The sequence below is a fragment of the Mauremys reevesii genome, linkage group 2, assembly GCF_016161935.1.
Source record: "Mauremys reevesii isolate NIE-2019 linkage group 2, ASM1616193v1, whole genome shotgun sequence".
In the NCBI taxonomy this organism is placed as follows: Eukaryota; Metazoa; Chordata; order Testudines; family Geoemydidae; genus Mauremys; species Mauremys reevesii.
Window position 1 is genome coordinate 4162173 of NC_052624.1, and position 19152 is coordinate 4181324.

A 19152-nucleotide genomic window follows, 5' to 3' on the forward strand; every position below is an offset into this window, starting at 1 on the left:
AAACACTCCTGTCCTTATACAATCGCTGCTCGCTAACCCGCAAACACGCCCGTCCTTATACAGTCGCTGCTCGCTAACCCGTGCAAACACGCCCCTGTCCTTATACAATCGCTGCTCGCTAACTTGTGTAAACACGCCCCGTCCTTATACAGTCGCTGCTCGCTAACCTGTGCAAACACGCCCCTGTCCTTATACAATCGCTGCTCGCTAACTCGTGTAAACACGCCCCGTCCTTATACAGTCGCTGCTCGCTAACCCGCAAACACGCCCCTGTCATATACAATCGCTGCTCGCTAACCCGTAAACACGCCCCTGTCCTTATACAATCGCTGCTCGCTAACCCGTGTAAACACGCCCCTGTCCTTATACAATCGCTGCTCGCTAACTCGTGCAAACACGCCCCGTCCTTATACAGTCGCTGCTCGCTAACCTGCAAACACGCCTGTCCTTATACAATCGCTGCTCGCTAACTTGTGTAAACACGCCCGTCCTTATACAGTCGCTGCTCGCTAACCTGCAAACACGCCCCTGTCCTTATACAATCGCTGCTCGCTAACTCGTGTAAACACGCCCGTCCTTATACAGTCGCTGCTCGCTAACCTGCAAACACGCCTGTCCTTATACAATCGCTGCTCGCTAACCCGTGTAAACACGCCCCTGTCCTTATACAATCGCTGCTCGCTAACCCGTGTAAACACGCCCCTGTCCTTATACAATCGCTGCTCGCTAACCCGTGTAAACATGCCCCTGTCCTTATACAATCGCTGCTCGCTAACCCGTGTAAACACACCCCTGTCCTTATACAATCGCTGCTCGCTAACCCGTGCAAACACACCCCTGTCCTTATACAATCGCTGCTCGCTAACCCGTGCAAACACACCCCTGTCCTTATACAATCGCTGCTCGCTAACCCGTGTAAACACGCCCCTGTCCTTATACAATCGCTGCTCGCTAATCCGTGCAAACACGCCCCTGTCCTTATACAGTCGCTGCTCGCTAACCCGTGCAAACACGCCCCTGTCCTTATACAATCGCTGCTCGCTAACCCGTGTAAACACGCCCCTGTCCTTATACAATCGCTGCTCGCTAACCCGTGTAAACACACCCCTGTCCTTATACAATCGCTGCTCGCTAACCCGTGTAAACACGCCCCTGTCCTTATACAATCGCTGCTCGCTAACCCGTGCAAACACACCCCTGTCCTTACACAGTCGCTGCTCGCTAACCCGTGCAAACACGCCCCGTCCTTATACAATCGCTGCTCGCTAACCCGTGCAAACAGGCCCCTGTCCTTATACAGTCGCTGCTCGCTAACCTGTGCAAACAGGCCCCTGTCCTTATACAGTCGCTGCTCGCTAACCCATGCAAACACACCCCTGCCCTTATACAGTCGCTGCTCGCTAACCCCTGTAAACACACCCCATCCTTATACAGTCGCTGCTCGCTAACCCGTGCAAACAGGCCCCTGTCCTTATACAGTCGCTGCTCGCTAACCCGTGCAAACAGGCCCCTGTCCTTATACAATCGCTGCTCGCTAACCCGTGCAAACAGGCCCCTGTCCTTATACAGTCGCTGCTCGCTAACCCGTGCAAACACGCCCCTGCCCTTATACAATCGCTGCTCGCTAACCCGTGCAAACAGGCCCCTGTCCTTATACAGTCGCTGCTCGCTAACCCGTGCAAACACACCCCTGTCCTTATACAGTCGCTGCTCGCTAACCCATGCAAACACGCCCCTGCCCTTATACAATCGCTGCTCGCTAACCCGTGCAAACAGGCCCCTGTCCTTATACAGTCGCTGCTCGCTAACCCGTGCAAACACACCCCTGTCCTTATACAGTCGCTGCTCGCTAACCCATGCAAACACGCCCCTGTCCTTATACAGTCGCTGCTCGCTAACCTGTGCAAACACGCCCCGTCCTTATACAGTCACTGCTCGCTAACCTGTGAAGCATATCCCTGACATTACACAGTCACTGCGCACTATCCTGTGCAAACACCCATGTCTTTACACAGTCACTGCTGCTAACCCATGCAAGCACGCCCTGTCCTTACACAGTCACTGCTCACTAACCCGTGCAAGCACACTCCTGTCCTTACCCAGTCACTGCTCACTAACCCGTGCAAGCACGCCCTGTCCTTACCCAGTCACTGCTCACTAACCCGTGCAAGCACACTCCTGTCCTTACCCAGTCACTGCTCACTAACCCGTGCAAGCACACTCCTGTCCTTACAGATCAGTGTTCACTGACCTGTGGAAATACACACCTTATTTACACATCGGTGCTGATTAACTCATGTAAACACTCCCCTGTCCTTACACGATCGCTGCTCACGTAAACGCATGCTGGAAGAAATTAACTCATGGTTTGTGGTAGGACACCCCGCTGCCCCAGCTGTTAGGAAAGGGGTGATTTTCACCCCTCCATAGAGTCACAGTTCACCTGTTGCCTGTTGTTCCCAGCCAGTCCCTCACCCCCTCCCAGCCTGTATGGAAGGGAGCGCTAACCTGCAGCTGCTGCATTTCAGGTTGCGCAGAGACAGCAGCGGCATCTTTGATTACCAGGAGAGCTGGGATCACAGCCCAGATCCCAAGAACGGGCTGGAAGATCCCTTCGACAACGGCCACCCGCTCAAGAGGATGCTGAGCCCCCCGCAGCCCCCTCTGTTCTGCAACCAGCCGGACCTCACCTCTCTCATCGACACCAACTTCTCGGAGCAGGCCAAGGTGGTGGAGCCAGAGCCCAGGCACCGCGCAGTCTGCGGCCGGCACAAGGACACTGGCTACAACTTCGGCAGACTGGTAGAGAAGGTCTACGAGGAGCAGAGCGCTTCGAACTGCATGAACTTCGTCGGCTTCCCGGCCCCACACGGGCAGGCGGTTTCCTGCGCTAGGATGGGCAGCACCAGGCCCCTGAGCTGCGGGACTGGGGAAGGAGGGTGCAGCGCCCGCAGGAAGAGCCTAGGGGACGAGCCTTTGGTCGGCTTTGAAAAGTCCTCCCCTGTCTCTGCCTGGGCCGGTGATTTGGAAAGCTCTGTCTGGAGCCTGGACCTGCGGGGCAACCTCATTGTGGCTGGCCGGAGCAACGGGAAGCTGGAGGTAAGTAGCGGGCTCCTAGGCACCGAGGAAGTCATAGCAGGCTGCACTGCACACTCACCCATCCGTGGTCCCGGAGCACCGGGCCCTCGGTGGCGCCCCTGGGAGTGAGTGAGGGCACAAGGCAGCTGTCCTAGGGTGTTTCTAGAACTCCTGCAGAGCCAGTGCTAACAGATCTGCAGCCAGGTACGCCACCTGCACACGCCTCCTGCCCCCCATGCTGCGGAGCTCCTGGAGGGACTGCTGTCACCTGCCTAGGGCCTCGGACACACCCTGGCAGCCCAGGGCAACAGGGCAGGGCTGGTGACAGGCACACTAGACAGCTCATTCCATGAGTTTCCATTTCCCGTCCTGCTCTGCCACGCTGGAGCCGGGAAGGACTGACTGCGGCCGGGGCTCCCCTTAAAAGTTAGGTTGAAAAGCTACATCGCTCAGGGTGTGAAAAATCCCCACTGTGGACTGACAGAGCTGCGCTTCCCTGGCCCCCATGGAGCTGCGGCTCGGTCACCAGAACGCGTCCATCCATGCAGCTGCCGGTGCTCCGGGAGGTGGCGTTCCCGCAGCGACGGAAGAACTCCTTCATTGGCGTGGCTGGGACTACGCTACAGGGTGACGGCGGCATGGCTGCGGCTCTGTAGTTGTGCGTGTATAGTCTGCGTAGCATAGCCATGCCCTGAACTCGCTTCTAAACCTCGTCTCTAGGCCGCTTCAAAATCTGGTGCAAATCCGTCTCAACTGCGAACAGGAACAGCAGTGGGGCGGGGGCTGCTGCAGGGCAGGACTGAGGTGGGTTGAGGGATCCCAGCTCTCAGGGGGCCTGGCCGCAGCCAGCATTATTGTTACAATCATTTTAAATTCCAAACCGTTTGAATTCCCCTGGCCAGCCGCTCTGCGAGGCAGGGACTCCTCCCGCGGCTCCCTGTGACTCCGCCTCTCTTCCAGGTGTGGGATGCCATCGAGGGGACCTTACGGTGCAGTAACGAGGAGAGTCAGTCCGGAATCACAGCACTCGTCTTCCTGAACAACAGGTAATGGACGGCGCCTCTGCCGCGCCCTTCCCCAGGGAGGAGGCCGTGAAGGCAGGAGCCCAGCTGTCTGGGTCCAGGGGAGGTGATGCAGGCAGCTCCCAGTTGTGGTGCACAGGGCTGTCTCCTTGCTGGCAGACTGGGGCATGGAGACTGCCCCTCCCGCTGTCCCTCTCCAGGTGGTGGCCGGGTCACATGGGCACCAGGAGCCAGGGAAATCTGCATGTTGTCCTTATTCTGCAGCTGGAGTCGTCCAGCATCCAGGGCTGCTACCCCAGCTCCTGTGAGGACGGAGAAGAGGCCTCTCCTCAGCTTTGTCTCTTTCTCTCTCCCAGGATTGTGGCTGCCAGGCTGAACGGCTCCTTGGATTTCTTCTCTTTAGAAACCCACTCATCCTACAACCACCTGCAGTTCCGAGGTAAGTGGGCGTCGGAGAGGGAAAATGGCCCAGATCTGTAAAACAGTTCAGGTGCCAAACTCCCATTGGTTTCGATGGCACTGAGATACCTCAGTATCTCTGAGGATCTGGGTCTGTGGCATTGATCCAACAGACAGAGCACTGGAGCGGGACTCGGGAGACCTGAGTTCTGTTCCCAGCTGTGCCTGTTTCCCTTCCAACCCTTTGTCTGTCCGGTGCAGTTAGACTGTGAGCTTTTTGGGCCAGGGTAGGGTGACCAGATGATAACTTCAAAATATCGGGACTGCCGCAGGAGGAGCGCCTTTTCAATTGCTATACGCACCACGTCCGGGTCTTCGGCGGCATTTCGGCGGCGGGTAATAAATCTTGCCGCCAAAGCAAGAAGTACCCGCCGCCGAAATGCCCCCGAAGACCGTCAGCGACTGAAGGACCCGCCCGCTGAAGACACGGACGTGCCGGGTGAGTGTAACGATTGAAAAGGCGCTCCGCCTGCCTCTCACCGCCGCCTAAGCAGGAAAAAACCCAAAACAAATAAATAAAAACGAGCCGCCGCGCCTGAAACAAAATCTCGGGACAAATGGTGTGGTCAGGACCATGCTTTGCTCAGGACGCGGGACAAACTGCTCAATATCGGGACAGTCCCGATTTTATCGGGACGTCTGGTCACCCTAGGCCAGGGTCTGACCAAGCCTGGGAGTTTGTTCAAGGGCCCTGATCTCAGCCGGAGCCTGGAGGTGCCACTGCTCTGGGATGATGAGCCAGCCCAGCCCCTTCCAGTGCACGATGGTTCCCTCCCCTTGGGAGTGGGCTGGTGGGGAGGGGAGCTGTGGGCGGGTGGATGGACTCTGAACTGTAGCACAGTCCATGCAGAGCGGTGAAGATCTGAACAGGCCGTGGGCACGGCCTTTCCTTCCCGCAGGGGCAGAGAAGCTGGTGGTGCTGCCTGCGCTGGACCTGCCTGCTGGGTAATCCCAGGGCACTGGTCTCCAGCAGCAGATTTACTCAGAAGTGGCCACCGATTTGGGGGCCCACCTGGAGATCTCCGGGCCAACCTTTCCGAGGTGCTGAGCACTGCAGCTTCCCATGGCCTCAGGTGGATCAATGGGTGCCCAGCTGTGCTGAAAAGCAGACCCTAGGCGTCTCAGGTTGGGCCTCCAAAACTGGGGAACCCCCCCCTCCGCGGCCACTCTTGGGCGTGCTGGCCCATGTGTGGAAGGCTGCAGTGCCCACCGCCCCCGCTGTGTGTGTGCTCCCCAGGAACCCCTAGCAGGAGCAGCATCCCATCCTCCCCCGTGTGCAGCAGCAATGACCTCATCATGTGCCAGCTGACCCACACGGTGCCCTGTGCCCATCAGAAGCCAATCACGGCACTGAAAGCTGCGGCTGGGCGGCTGGTGACAGGCAGCCAGGACCACACTCTGAAAGTAAGTGCTCCCCTGCCACGAGTCTTCCCAGTAGGGCCATGGGCCGGCGGGGAGGGTATGAGCAGGCTGCTACTACAGGGCACATGAGCGTCTGTCATGGGGCTGAGGGGTTGGTAGGCACGCGTGGGTGGAGAGGAGTACACGTGGGGGCGTGTCCGTGTGCAGAGCGGCGTACACGTGTACTGGGTGTGTCTGTGTGCAGAGCAGAGTACGTGTGTATGGGGCATGTCCGTGAGCAGAGGGGTGTACACATGTTCGGAGCGTTTCTGTGCAGAGCGGAGTACATGTGGTTGGGGCATGTCCGTGTGCGAAGCAGCGTACACATGTATGGGGTGTTTCTGTGCAGAGGGAAGTGTTTGTGTAAGGGTTGTGTTCATGTGCGGAGAGGTGTATGGGGCATGTATGTGTGCGGGGGGGAGTAAAGGTGTACAGGGCATGTCTGTATGTGGAGCGGAGTACACGTGTATGAGGCATGTCTGTGTGTGGAGCAGAGTACACATGTGCGGGGCGTGTCTGTGTGTGGAGCGGAGTACAGGCATACGGGGTGTGTCTGTGTGCGGAGCGGAGTACAGGTGTATGGGGTGTGTCCACTCCATACACGGAGTACAGGTGTACGGGGTGTGTCTGTGTGTGGAGCAGAGTACACGTGCACAGGGTGTGTCTCTGTGTGGAGCGGAGTACAGGTGTATGGGGTGTGTCCGTGTGCGGAGCGGAGTACAGGTGTACGGGGTGTGTCCGTGTGCGGAGCGGAGTACAGGTGTACGGGGTGTGTCCGTGTGCGGAGCGGAGTACACGTGCACAGGGTGTGTCCGTGTGCAGAGGGGAGTACAGGTGTATGGGGTGTGTCCGCTCCACACACGGAGTACAGGTGTACGGGGTGTGTCCGTGTGCAGAGCGGAGTACAGGTGTATGGGGTGTGTCCGCTCCACACACGGAGTACAGGTGTACGGGGTGTGTCCGTGTGCAGAGCAGAGTACAGGTGTACGGGGTGTGTCCGTGTGCAGAGCAGAGTACAGGTGTACGGGGTGTGTCCGTGTGCAGAGCAGAGTACAGGTGTACGGGGTGTGTCCGTGTGCGGAGCGGAGTACAGGTGTACGGGGTGTGTCCGTGTGCAGAGCAGAGTACAGGTGTATGGGGTGTGTCCGTGTGCGGAGCAGAGTACAGGTGTACGGGGTGTGTCCGTGTGCGGAGCGGAGTACAGGTGTACGGGGTGTGTCCGTGTGCAGAGCAGAGTACAGGTGTATGGGGTGTGTCCGCTCCACACACGGAGTACAGGTGTACGGGGTGTGTCCGTGTGCAGAGCAGAGTACAGGTGTACGGGGTGTGTCCGTGTGCGGAGCGGAGTACAGGTGTACGGGGTGTGTCCGTGTGCGGAGCGGAGTACAGGTGTACGGGGTGTGTCCGTGTGCGGAGCGGAGTACAGGTGTACGGGGTGTGTCCGTGTGCGGAGCGGAGTACAGGTGTACGGGGTGTGTCCGTGTGCGGGCAGGGCACGGATGAGGTTGGCTTGGTAGAATGAGGTCAATCCACTACCCTCCAGATTCTGCGGGCCGATGCTGGTGTTGCCCCTTTGCATGTGGCCCTGGTCCGGGAGGATTTGCAGGCCAGAGCTCCTTGCTGACCCCCTGGGTCATGGCTCCTGCTGCATCTGTCTAGAAATGTGGCCTCGGCCATGAGAGCTGCCAGCCGCGGCACTGCCTCTGGCCTCCCCTGTGGCCAGCAGAGAACACTCTGCCCTTGGGGGTCACTGAGGGCGAGGGGGGGATGCGGGGATGACATCACTGCCGGGCCCTGGGCTCTGGAGGGCCCTCTGCTAGACACTAGTGCACCAAGAACATAAGAACGGCCAGACTGGGTCAGACCTAAGGTCCATCCAGCCCAGTGCCCTGTCTGCTGACCGGGGCCAATGCCAGGTGCCCCAGAGGGAGTGAACCTAACAGGTAACGATCAAGTGATCTCTCTCCTGCCATCCATCTCCACTCTCTGACAAACAGAGGCTAGGGACACCATTCCTTACCCAGCCTGGCTAATAGCCATTAATGGACTTAACCTCCATGAATTTATCCAGTTCTCTTTTAAACGCTGGTATAGTCCTGGCCTTCACAACCTCCTCAGGCAAGGAGTTCCACAAGTTGACTGTGCGCTGCGTGAAGAAGAACTTCCTTTTATTTGATTTAAACCAGCTGCCTATTAATTTCATTTGGTGGCCCCTAGTTCTTGTATTGTGGGAACAAGTAAATAACTTTTCCTTATCCACTTTCTCCACATCACTCATGATTTTATAGACCTCTATCATATCCCCCCTTAGTCTCCTCTTTTCCAAGCTGAAAAGTCCTAGCCTCTTTAATCTCTCCTCATGTGGGACCCGTTACCCCTAATCATTTTAGTTGCCCTTCTCTGAACCTTTTCTAGTGCCAGTCTATCTTTTTTGAGATGAGACCACCACATCTGGACGCAGTATTCGAGATGTGGGCGTACCATCGATTTATATAAGGGCAATAAGATCTTCTCTGTCCCTAAGGGAGTAAGTCAGACCCAAGGGGGTTAAGGACGAGAGCCCTGCTGCTCTAGCGGGGTGGGCGGTTCGTAGCTCGCTGCCTCAGGCTGGGTTCTCTCTCCCCTGCAGGTGTATCGGCTGGAAGATTCCTGCTGCTTGTTTACACTGCAGGGTCACTCAGGAGCAATCACAGCTGTGTACATAGACCAGGTACGGCCCTGAACGGGGAGAGCAGTGCTGTCTGCCAAGCTGGAGAGCTCAGGGCATGGGCGGGGTTCGGGGCCTCCCCTCAGTGCTACGTTATGGCAGGCAGCCAGCCGGTGCGCTAGGAGAGGAGGGTCGTGCTCACCCTCCCAGCCAGAGCACTGCTTGCTTCAGGCCAGGGATCCCTGTTCCTACAGGTGGCACTTTCTGGGTTGTATCCTCTACCTGTTGGGAGCTGGCTTGGCCCCGAGTGCCCAGGCTGGCAGGTGTGCTGGGGGCACAGCTCTGAGGGGGTCCTAGACGAGGGACCGAATCCCTGGTGTGACGCTAACGAAAGCAGCGGCACTGACATCGGCAGAGGAGCTTGGCCCAGTGCTGCCTTTTGTCCCCCCTGTGGGAAGTCCTGCCCCGACGGGAGCTGGCCTTTAGCTGGGCTCATCTCCCTGGGAGCACCCCCTGGGCTGCCGGGTGTGGGGGTGGGCACCGGCTGGGCACCGCGCCAGGCCCTCTGCAGCCCATCTGGGCAGGAGCTGGGTGGTGGAGGCCTGGCACAGTGACTTGCTGCAAACCTGGCTTGGCAACCCCACAGTAACAAACTGGGCCCCTCTGCCCCACTCTGCTGCCTGGTCCTCCTCTCTGACCCATAGGCAGTAAGGGGAATGTGCCAGACGCCAGCCTTGCCGCTTACAGGCCTAGCCACAGAGACCATGGCTCTTTAAAACTTAGGGGAGGGTGTTGCTCTGAGCACTGGGAGGCACCTGGATGGGAACCCCATTGTCCCGGGTAGGACTGAGTGAGCCGTGCTGCAGCGCCCCCTGCAGTGCCAGGGGACGGACGCCGGGGAGGGCCGCCCCAGGGGTCACTGCTCAGACTCTTGGCCCGTGGCCTTGCAGGCGATGGGGCTAGCGAGCGGGGGCCAGGATGGCGCCATCTGCCTTTGGGACGTGCTGACAGGAAGCAGGGTCAGTCACATGTACGCCCACCGCGGGGACGTCACCTCGCTGACCTGCACTACCTCCTGCGTGATCAGCAGTGGCTTGGACGACGTGATCAGCATCTGGGACCGAAGCTCCGGGATCAAACTCTATTCCATCCAGCAGGCAGGTGCAGGGCCCAGCCGGGGGGCTGGGAGGTGCCGACGCCCCTGATCCGTGGGGAGCATTGTGGGGCGTGTGTCTGCTGGGGGGCACTCCTGCTCTGAACCCCCGTTACTGTAATGTCGGAGCCCCCCCTCCCCCCTGGGGGGCAGGGCGGTTCCCCCCTCGGGCAGAGGGGAGCTGAGAGCAGACTAGGATGAACAGACTGGACTCAACCTCGTGGAGCTGGACCAAGGGACAGAGCAGAAAGGTGAGCCCGGGTCTCAGGCCAGGCTCTCAGCCCCCCCACTGCCCCGCGGTCTCTGCTGTGTGTCCGGCAGGGGCAGCCGAGAGGCCACGGGCACGTGGGGACACAGCCCTGGGGGTGGCTGCTCTGGCGCAGGGGATGCACTGATGGGGGTGGCTGGGCCTGTCCTGTAGCCATGGCCCCGGGGCTCAGTCCCTGCCTGCGGGGGGCCGTACGTCTCTGACGCTCTCCCCTCTCTTCCTGGCGCAGGACCTGGGGTGCGGGGCCAGCCTGGGGGTGATCTCCGATAACCTGCTGGTGACGGGAGGCCAGGGCTGCGTCTCCTTCTGGGACATCGGCTACGGCGACCTGCTGCAGACCGTCTACCTGGGGAAGAGCAACGAGTCGCAGCCGGCCCGGCAGATCCTGGTGCTGGAGAACGCCGCCATCGTCTGCAACTTCGGCAGCGAGCTCAGCCTGGTCTACGTGCCCTCGGTGCTGGAGAAACTGGACTGAGGGGGCGGAGCTGGGCCCTGCGGCCACCGTATCTGAGTTCTGATTGGACAGCGCCTGGGGTAGGAGGACAGGGCAGGAGCTCCAGGGGGGTTCCCAGGAGAGCCCCTGCTTCTCCCTCCCTTCCTCCCCCTCCCCAGCTCCTTGGATCCCAGGTGCCTGGTGGGGCTGAGCCCTGCTCTGCCTGTGCCCCCCTCCCAGACACCCCCCCACCCTGCTCTTGCTCCGCAGGTCAGTTCCTCCCTCGGGGCTGCGGCTGAGCTCAGTGGGGACGGGACCCAGCTCGTGGCTCTGCAGTCCGGGAACGCGTGTCCGCTGCTCGGCGCTGAGTGCCAGCGGCCCCGGCACTTCCCCGGCAGGTGGCCAGAAAACTGAGGAGCTGTCAGTGGGATGGGGCTTAACACAGCCTGGTCGGTGCAATGCCCTGGGCGTGGGGAGCATGGGGGCCCAGTGCCCAGGGGCAGTGATGGTAGATGGGGGGACTCCTGCTACAGCTGGGGAGGAGGCTGCGGGTGGGGCAGGGTGGGGCCTAGTGGTCTGTTTGCAGGAGGGGGAGCCTGGCCCTGCTGTGTCCAAGGCCAGGCTTGGCTGCTGCCTCCAGCATGGGCCTGGAGCTCTCCCTGGGGTGTTTCTGCAAACCCTGCCCTGCCTCCTGGAGCCTGGAACGCCTGGAGCATGTGGCCCAGTGCGGCAGGGGGCACTGCCCAGGGCAGCCACGGGGCCCGTCAGCGCTGGCATTGCTAGGTGTGCGAGGTGCCAGGCCTGGGGCCTGGGTCCCCTTCACCCACAGGGCAGGGGCCGTGTACGCTAGTGTCTCCCCCTGAGGCGGGCCCTGGTTCAGATGAAATCCTTCCCGTGGCCAATGGGCCTTTCCTGCAGTGAATAAGGGCAGCTTAGCCCCTAGAGGGGATGGGGCCTCAGCCCCCCCCCCTTGTGTCCTGGCTGGCATTCAATGCCCACCACCCCTGTGCTTCCCCAGCACTGCCTGCAGGGGCGGGCCCTGCCCAGGGAGGGGGGCTGGGGCCAGAGCCTCCAGCTGCCAGCTGTGGTCAGGGGGGCTCCCTGGCCCAGGGGGATCCCCTGCTCACCTGGCTGGGGCAGTGACAGCGTGCAGGGCTGAGGGGGGATGTTAATTCACTGGCTGGTGTAGCTCAAGCAGGCACCATTAACCAGCTCTTGCACTTGCCCGGTCACAGAAAGGGGGCGGGGGGGGGCGCTGGCGGCTGCTTGGGGAGGGGAGGGGGGAGATGAGCAGTGGGTAAGCGAAGCTGACCCCCGCATTAGCACTGGGCTCTGTCTCCCTGCCTCGGAACGAGAAGGGCGTGCTGGGCTCTGCCCTGGAGAGCCCTGTATGCCCACATCACCTGCCCTATTTATTGCTATGCTGTATATATTTATTTATTATGGTGGGTGAGCCAGGGGGGCGACCTGCAGCCCACGGCCAGCACTGTCCCAACCGCAGCAAATGCTGGCAGCTCCCTGCTGCTCTGGGGCACCAGGAGCCTGACTCCAGGAGAGTCCAGAGCAGATCCAGGGGGCAGCTGAACTCTGGCTGCTGGCACAATAAAGGAGCGTGTATTGGGACAGGACAGGTATGCAGAGGCTAGGAACTGGGGCGGCTTCCCTGAGCTCTTGGACACACACCCCCCCCCCCCGCCGCCCTCCCAGTAAGTGGTTGGCTTTGTTGGTCTCTGGAGGAGGGTGGCTGCACCATCGCCCCCTCCTTGGGGGCCAGCCATTGAGCGTTCCTGACCCCATGGGCAGGGCCCCTCTGTCCAGACACCGGCTGGGCTGTGAAGCCCTCTCTGGGGCGATGTCACCGCAAGCATGGCTGCAGGCCCAGCAGCCAGCACGTGCCCTGGGTCCAAGCAGGGCTTTTCCACCACTGCTGTCGGGGCAGTCTCCCGGCCCAAAGAGCCATGGGACCTGGGGTTCTGGGAGCCCAGCTCTGGCCTGATCACGTCATTGACTAAATGAGCCTACGGCATAAGCTTGGGGGGGTCTGTCTCCTCCTCACAGCAGGGACAATCAGCACAAACCCCAGCCCCAGGGAGCCTGAACCTGCCTTGGGCGCGTATCCAGGCGCCTCCAGCACCCGAGCTGGTTTCCCTGGGAATGGGAGATGGCACTTTCCCAGGCCACGGAGCTGCGTGCAGGGGGACAGGCAGCATGTCTGTCCTCAGTCCCAGCACTGGGAGGGGTGGCAGAGGGGTTCCCCAGGGCCGTCTCCTGGCTTGCTCGCCAGTCTAGTGTCTGCTCTGGGGAAAGCCTGGCCTGTGGTGACCACAGCCTGTGACCGCTTTGCGAAGGGAACAGGAAGCTGGAGGAGGCGGAGGAGCCTGGCGTGACTAGCCATGGGGCCAGGCCTTGTGAGGCCGTTGGTCAGTAGCTGGGGGGAACCCTACAGGTGAGGAGCCCAAAGGGTTTAGTTCACTACGTTTGACAGCAGGACGTGCTGCTCAAGTGCCTGTTCGTGTGTGATGTAATGCTGGGCCTGTAGAGCCCCACTGGATGGCCCAGACCTTATGAGCCCTGAGGCCGAGTGCTGCTGAGACCTAACCTCCCCCTCGACTCAGCAGTGGGGCAGGTGAGCTGAGGGCCCAGACAAAGCCATGGCTCTGGTGGGACCTGCAGGGTGAGAGCAGGCTGGCCCCTGAATGTCCAGCCACCGCTGCAAGCAGCTTAGGGGGTGTGCGTGTGGAGGGGTTTCCTGCTCCTGAGCCCGTGGGCCGTGTGCTCGCGTGCTGATGCCCTGGCTGTGTCTGTCCTGCCTCGGGTGGCCTTAGCCCTGCTGTACGCTTTGTACTGTACAGTGGAAGCTTTTTTTCTACCGGATTGTGTTTTATAACCTGTACAAAGACACATTAAACCAAACTAACCGAAACCCAGCGGCTCCGCCTGCTCCGGGCAGCTGGCTGACAGCGCCAGCTTCTGCAATGCGTCAACAGCAAACACAGCGCAGCACTTCCTGGGGCGTGGCAGGGAGCAGCTCTCTGCTGTCCCGTGGGTGAAACGCCAAGCTCCAGCCCTGCCAGCGCGCACAGGGGCTGGCTGACCTTTACCCCCACCCCAGAGATCGGCTCTGAGTGCTGAGGTGCCAGCCCGACACGCAGGGAATCTTCAGTGCAATGGGCCCATGAGTCACTGCGCTTGCACATGCTGTGTCACACTCACTTCCCCCCCCCCGCCCAGCACTGCTGAGGGACTGGGGTAGTGTCTGAACACCTTGCCTTGTGCCCTGTGCTGCTCCTGGCACCTCCCAGGTGCCTAGGCCCAGGCCCCTCACACCACACATCAGCTCATTTGCTTAGCAGAACCCATGGGCTGCCATTGGACACAGGCTTTTACTCATAAGAACAGCCATCCCGGGGCAGCCTAATGGGCCAGCTACTTCTGGCAGGCAGAGCCTTAGGACACCCAGCATATGGGGTTGGATCCCTGACCCTTGTGGCTGATAGCGGTCACCAGATCTAGCCTCCATGGCCAGCTCATTCGTTCTTAAACATTAGTGTCATTTTGGCCTTCACACTGTCCCCTGGCAAGGAGTTCCACAGGTTGCCCGCCTGTTGCATGAAGCGTGTCTTTTTAAACCTGCTGCCTATGAATGTCATTGGGGGACCCCCCCCCACATTCTTGAGCTATGTGAAGGGGTAGAAAACACTTTCTCCACCCCAGTCAGTTTATAGCCCTCTGTCCTGTTGGCATGTCTAGAAGCTACCCAAACCCACGTTCTGTAATCACACCTTCTACCGAAGCTCCTCCAGGCCCCTAGTTAGTTTTCTTGCCCTGCACCCAGGATTCACAGTGTGGGTGAACCACAGAGTCATAGTAGGGTAGGCTAGGGTCTGGCTTTAGTCACTCATTCCCCCTTGGCAGCAATTTGCCTTCCACCAGCCCCTAAGCGGCTGCTTTCCACCACCAGCCTTGTCTGGAGTAGTAACAGCTGCTTAGAGCCTGTCTGTTACAGCTCCATGGGGATTACAGGTGCCCAGCTGCAGTACGTTGCAGAGAAGCACTGAATTTCAGCTGCCATTTGTCACCCAGGCACATGCCAGCTCTTTGTAACGCTGGCAGCAGCTTTTGACTTTAGCTTGAATAATTTTGTATCTGTTGCAAGTTTTGCCACCTCACTGGCCCCTTTCCAGCTCTTGCTGAATACAGGGCCCAGCCCTGGTCCCCAGACAGCTCCTTGGGTGACCCTGCGCTTTAGCCACAGCCCTGAAGGCCCTGCAGAGCGTGAGCTGGATGGTTCTGGTGCACCTCAACCACGTGCTTTACCTACTTACCTCACAGCTGGGCACCTGGGGATCTAAGTACTTCTCATGAGGCACGAGCTGGAAAAAGGCTCTGTGCTTCCCGTCCCCTCAGCCCTGCAGCTCTGGGAGACCCATGACAGCCACAGCTGCAGGCCTTCCCCCAGCCCTACTACCTTGCACATTGCCGCCCTCTGGCTGCAGCTGGGCTCTGGGCAGCAGGTGAGTTGGCACTGATGAAAGCCCACTGCCGCCCCCCCGCCCCTCCCGGCCAGGTCCCTGGAGGAAGCACTTGGAAGTGAGCTCAGGCTCCAGGCCCACCTGACTTAGAAAATCCCTGGCAGGTGGGCCCACAGGAAAGGGGGAGGATGGGTTCTGTGCCACAGCTGTTTCCCAGCTTGCCCATGGCACAGGATTCCCCCACCCCCAAACTCCACCAGGGTTTAATTCAGGTCCACAAGTCCCACTGCGGCTCCAGAGCAAATTGTCCATTTATTGGAGTAGCAAAGAGCTGAAAAAGTCAGTTCTAATTACAGAGTCAGATCAGAACCCCGGGATGGACAATGTTACATTTTGTACAAAAGCAGAGGAACCGAGAGCTCCAAGGGGCACCAGCAGCCCATGCTCCAGGGCCTTGCACCATGGCCATTTCTGCCCAGCGCCGCTTGGCTCCGAGGTCAACCTGCACTGCCCAGATCAGGCTGCTCATGCCTCCGGCAGCAGGACCCAGAGGGCCCAGCATGGAAGCCGGGGGGGGAGGGGGGGGTAGGTGCTGTACAGTATGAGATGCACCCAAGAGCCCCAGCAGGTGAGACGTAGGTGGGAACTAGTGACCTAAGCAATTGAGGTCCTGTCCCCCTGCTGCAATGGGCACCACTCCCAGGGCTTGCTAAGGACATGCTGACCTGGTCTCCTGCTTCTGCCAGTTCCAGCCAGCCCCATAGCTTAACAGAGAACAAGCCCAGCTCCCTAGGCAGCAGCTGGCTGCCTGGCTGCCCCCCCCTGGGGTCCTTGCCAGTAGCATCCATCTTCTGGCACCTTCCCATAAGCTATGCATAGAACCCAACCCAGCAGCACCAGGATTTCCCCCCCTCAGCTGGGATCCCAGCAGCTGGCTCTGTAAGACAGCCCCAAGGGGCGGACACCGAATCCACTTCCATGCACGGCCTGTGCCCCTACTCAGGTTAGCAAGCACCTCGGCCAGAAAACGTCATGCCCAGTGGCAGAGCTTGGGGCAAGGTGCAGAGAATCAAAGCTAGTTCAGACACCAGGAATGACCCATCACCGATTTACTGCCATGTGCGCCGACCCCCCACCACCCCATGCGGCAGCTCCCCCTGTACTCACAGCTCCGATTTTCACCCTCCCCAGCCCTGCTGCCAGCAAACCGAGCCGCATGGCCCTGCTGAGCAGAACTGCATCAGCCCTGCCCCTGGTGCAGCCCCTGGCTGGGGTTACGCTGGGGCAGCCTGCGGCGTTAAACCTGCAGGGTACCTGGGCTGAGAGCACCAGGCCCAACCCCCTGCCCTTCCCAACTGTCCGACCACAGCAGGAGCCAGCCCCCAGGGTGGAACCCCGGGCACCCAGTCCCAGCAGCAGCACACGCTGCGCAGCCCAGGGGGCACCATGGAGGCAGAAGGTAGGAGAGAGAAGCGCTGAGGGAGGCGCCCCCGCAGCCGCAGGAAGGGCAATTGGGCACCGGGAGGAGCAGGGAGCCTCTCCAGGCTGGGACAAGCCTCACTGCACCTGGGACCCCCCCATATCACTCGCCCTCCCTGCAAGGGCTGTGCCAGGACCCCCGGGTCCCAGCAGGGGGCTCTCGGCCAGTATCCCTCAGCGATGTCTCCGAGCCCAGGGGTCCTGCCTGGAGAGCCACCGGGGCGCAGCATGGAGCAGCGCTCCAGCCCCTGGGGGTCTGTGAATGGGAGCAGGGGGCACTGCAGGGCTGGCTCCTGGCCCAAGGCGGGAACTAAAGAAGGGACAGGGGCCTCCGCTGCTGCACCAAGGCCAGGCCTCCCCCAGGAGGTGCTCTGGGACGCAGCAGCCCTGGCTGGGGCTGGGGCTGGCTCTCCATGCCGTAGGGGGCACCGGCCTGTAGTGCTGTGTGTGCATTTCTCACCCCTCCCTGCAGCCTAGAGGCTGTGCTCCAACACCCCAGGTGCCAGCCAGCAGGCTGGGGGGCTCCCCAGGGGCCGTGGGGGCTCGGCCAGGGAGGGGCTGTGCGTGCCCATGTCCCCAGAGCTGAGCCGGGCCAGGCCCATCCTCCCGGCTCAGGTTTTATTGAGTGTCCACAGCGGGTCCAGCATGCTGAGGGGGTCGTCGCTGGGCCGGGGCCCCCGCAGCCCCTCCCCGTTCTGGGGCTGCAGGAAGCTCTGCTTGTTCATCCGCGGCTTGCCCCGCAGGGAGCTGTCCAAGGAGAAGGCCTCAGGAGTCAGCGACGCCAGGAGCTCCAGCGAGGAGGAGGAAGGAGCGAGGCTTGTGGCTGACGGCTCCCGGCTGGGTCTCTCCTCCACATGGTTGCTGCTCTCGGCTTCGGGCGGTGGCCCAGGCACGGTGGAGGCGGGGGGCAGCTCGGCACTGGTGGGGGGCACGTGCTCCGGCAGGCTGGGCTGGGCGACGCTGGCGGGTGCTGCAGGATCCGCCCCTGGGCTCGCGGCTTCGGGCACTGCTGCTGGCTCGGGCAGCTGCCAGTTTGAGGGAGGCTCCAGGCCGCCCCCGGGGGGCTTGATACTCAGCTTGGCAATGGTGGCCTGGATGGAGCTGATGGGCATGTCCCCACCCAGCACCAGGTCCTGCGGGTCCTGATGCAAGTACAGCTGGAAGAGAAGCCAGAGGTCAGCCCAGGCCCCTCCCTCAGACAGGCCCAGCCCGCCCCCGGCCTGGACACTAGACTGCCCTGCTCCAGTCAGCATGGATCAGCCACCAGGGCCACAGCCACGAGGCCTGGAGCTGCCAGGCTCTGGCCAGTGCCGGGACCCACCTTCTGGGCAGCGCTGCTGGGGGGCTTGCTGGAAGCCGGCGTGGTGACCCCGTGTCTCTGCAGCACCTGCTCGGCGTGCTTGAGGACGGCTTCATAGCAGAACTTGAGGTGCAGCTGGAAGAGAAGCAGCAGGCGAGATCCCTTGAGCCCAAAGCTCACGAAGGACACGCCCAGGTGCCAGGAGCGGCCAGAGCCGAGCAGACTCTGTGCCACTCAAAGGGCATCACGGCACTGCCGAGCCAGGTGCCTGGGCCCCCACCTCCGCCCCCAGCGCATTACCTTCTCCTGCAGCATGTGCTTCCTCTGCTGCCGCATCCGCTTCACCAGCTGGGCCAGGTCAGGGATGCTGTTCCCGGCCTCCACCTCCTGCATTGCTGCGTACATCACGCAGAAGGCGCCGGTGCGCCCCACCCCAGAGCTGGCGGGAAGAGAGCGCGCCCGGGGGCATCACTGGGGAACCCTGCCAAAGCCTGGGGGAGCGGGAGCAGGACGCCCGCAGCCCCCTTCCCCAGCGCTGCGCTGCGGGCAGAGTGCCCCCTTCCCCAGCGCTGCGCTGCGGGCAGAGTGCCCCCTTCCCCAGCGCTGCGCTGCGGGCAGAGTGCCCCCTTCCCCAGCGCTGCGCTGCGGGCAGAGTGCCCCCCCCTTCCCCAGCGCTGCGCTGCGGGCAGAGTGCCCCGCCCTTCCCCAGCGCTGCGCGGCGGGCAGAGTGCCCCGCCCGTCCCCAGCGCTGCGCTGCGGGCAGAGTGCCCGCCCCCTTCCCCCAGCGCTGCGCAGCGGGCAGAGTGCCCGCCCCCGTCCCCAGCGCGGCGCTGCGGGCCGAGTGCCCCCTTCCCCAGCACTGCGGGCAGAGTGCCCCCTTCCCTGCACTGCGCTGCAGGCAGAGTGCCCCCTTCCCCAGCACTGCGGGCAGAGTGCCCCCGCCCTTCCCCAGCGCTGCGCTGCGGGCAGAGTGCCCCTTCTCCCCAAGGGCCAGAGAATCCTCTGCCACACAGGGCAGGGCTGCAGTCTGGCTTGGGAACTCCTGGGGAAAGAGCCAGCCCTGCAGCCTCCCAGCAAGGCGCTGGCTTTCGGCCCTGGGCTCCTGCCGGCCTCGAGGGAGGTCTGCCCGCCCTGCCTCCATGCCACGGCAGAGCTGGGGCCCAGACGGCTGCGGCGCCGCGCTCCCTAGCCCAGGCCGAGGGGCGAACCCAGCCCCGGGAGGGCCAGGGCCCAGACGGCTGCGGCCCCGCGCTCCCTCGCTGGGGCCGAGGGGCGAACCCGGCCCCGGCAGCGCTGCCTTACCTGCAGTGCACCACGATGGGGGTGTGCAGGGGGCGCTGGTGCAGGTAGTGCCCGTGTACTTCCTGGATGAAGCGCAGCAGGTTCCCCTTGCTGTCGGGCAGGCCCCTGCAGGAGGAAGGGAGGAGCTGCTGGCGAGTG

The 19152-nt window shown here is 61.6% G+C and overlaps 3 protein-coding genes across 23 annotated transcripts in view; 2 read left to right on the forward strand and 1 right to left on the reverse strand.

Moving 5' to 3' along the window:
* LOC120397620 (SREBF chaperone) overlaps window positions 1-11723 on the forward strand; it is a 135651-nt gene extending 123928 nt beyond the window's left edge. For 5 of the 6 annotated variants that reach the window (XM_039523788.1, XM_039523786.1, XM_039523787.1 and 2 more), the window contains 7 exons: window positions 2529-3099; window positions 4039-4124; window positions 4457-4539; window positions 5797-5963; window positions 8590-8670; window positions 9558-9764; window positions 10258-11722. In XM_039523788.1, the coding sequence (XP_039379722.1) occupies window positions 2529-3099; window positions 4039-4124; window positions 4457-4539; window positions 5797-5963; window positions 8590-8670; window positions 9558-9764; window positions 10258-10503 (1441 nt within the window). In that variant the 3' untranslated portion in view covers window positions 10504-11722. Of the gene's footprint in view, window positions 1-2528; window positions 3100-4038; window positions 4125-4456; window positions 4540-5796; window positions 5964-8589; window positions 8671-9557; window positions 9765-10257 lie in introns of all 6 variants that reach the window. The other variant, XM_039523791.1, reaches the window with a different exon arrangement.
* LOC120397621 (multiple epidermal growth factor-like domains protein 6) lies at window positions 5981-7846 on the forward strand. 14 transcript variants are annotated; one of them, XM_039523795.1, is made up of 3 exons: window positions 5981-6794; window positions 6869-7238; window positions 7276-7846. In XM_039523795.1, exons 1-3 carry the CDS (start codon window positions 6189-6191, stop codon window positions 7461-7463), a joined length of 1164 nt encoding a protein of 387 aa, XP_039379729.1. In that variant the 5' UTR covers window positions 5981-6188; the 3' UTR covers window positions 7464-7846. The 14 variants fall into 14 exon arrangements, with proteins under 14 accessions (XP_039379729.1, XP_039379732.1, XP_039379731.1 ...); XM_039523798.1 differs by having other exon boundaries at window positions 6869-7164; XM_039523797.1 differs by having other exon boundaries at window positions 5981-6646; window positions 6795-7238.
* Window positions 11724-16474: 4751 nt separating the features above from the next.
* PTPN23 (protein tyrosine phosphatase non-receptor type 23) overlaps window positions 16475-19152 on the reverse strand; it is a 39606-nt gene continuing 36928 nt past the window's right edge. For all 3 annotated transcript variants that reach the window (XM_039525190.1, XM_039525189.1, XM_039525191.1), the window contains 4 exons: window positions 19015-19119; window positions 18013-18151; window positions 17734-17847; window positions 16475-17569 (listed from right to left, as the gene is read on the reverse strand). In XM_039525190.1, the coding sequence (XP_039381124.1) occupies window positions 17024-17569; window positions 17734-17847; window positions 18013-18151; window positions 19015-19119 (904 nt within the window). In that variant the 3' untranslated portion in view covers window positions 16475-17023. The remainder of the gene's footprint in view (window positions 17570-17733; window positions 17848-18012; window positions 18152-19014; window positions 19120-19152) is intronic.

Coding starts and splice junctions, on each gene's coding strand:
- LOC120397621 (XM_039523793.1), top strand. CDS start 6,189: ATGTCCGTGAGCAGAGGGGTGTACACATGTTCGGAGCGTTTCTGTGCA. Junction 7,239..7,275: donor GCTCCACACACGGAGTACAG/GTGTACGGGGTG, acceptor AGCAGAGTACAG/GTGTACGGGGTGTGTCCGTG.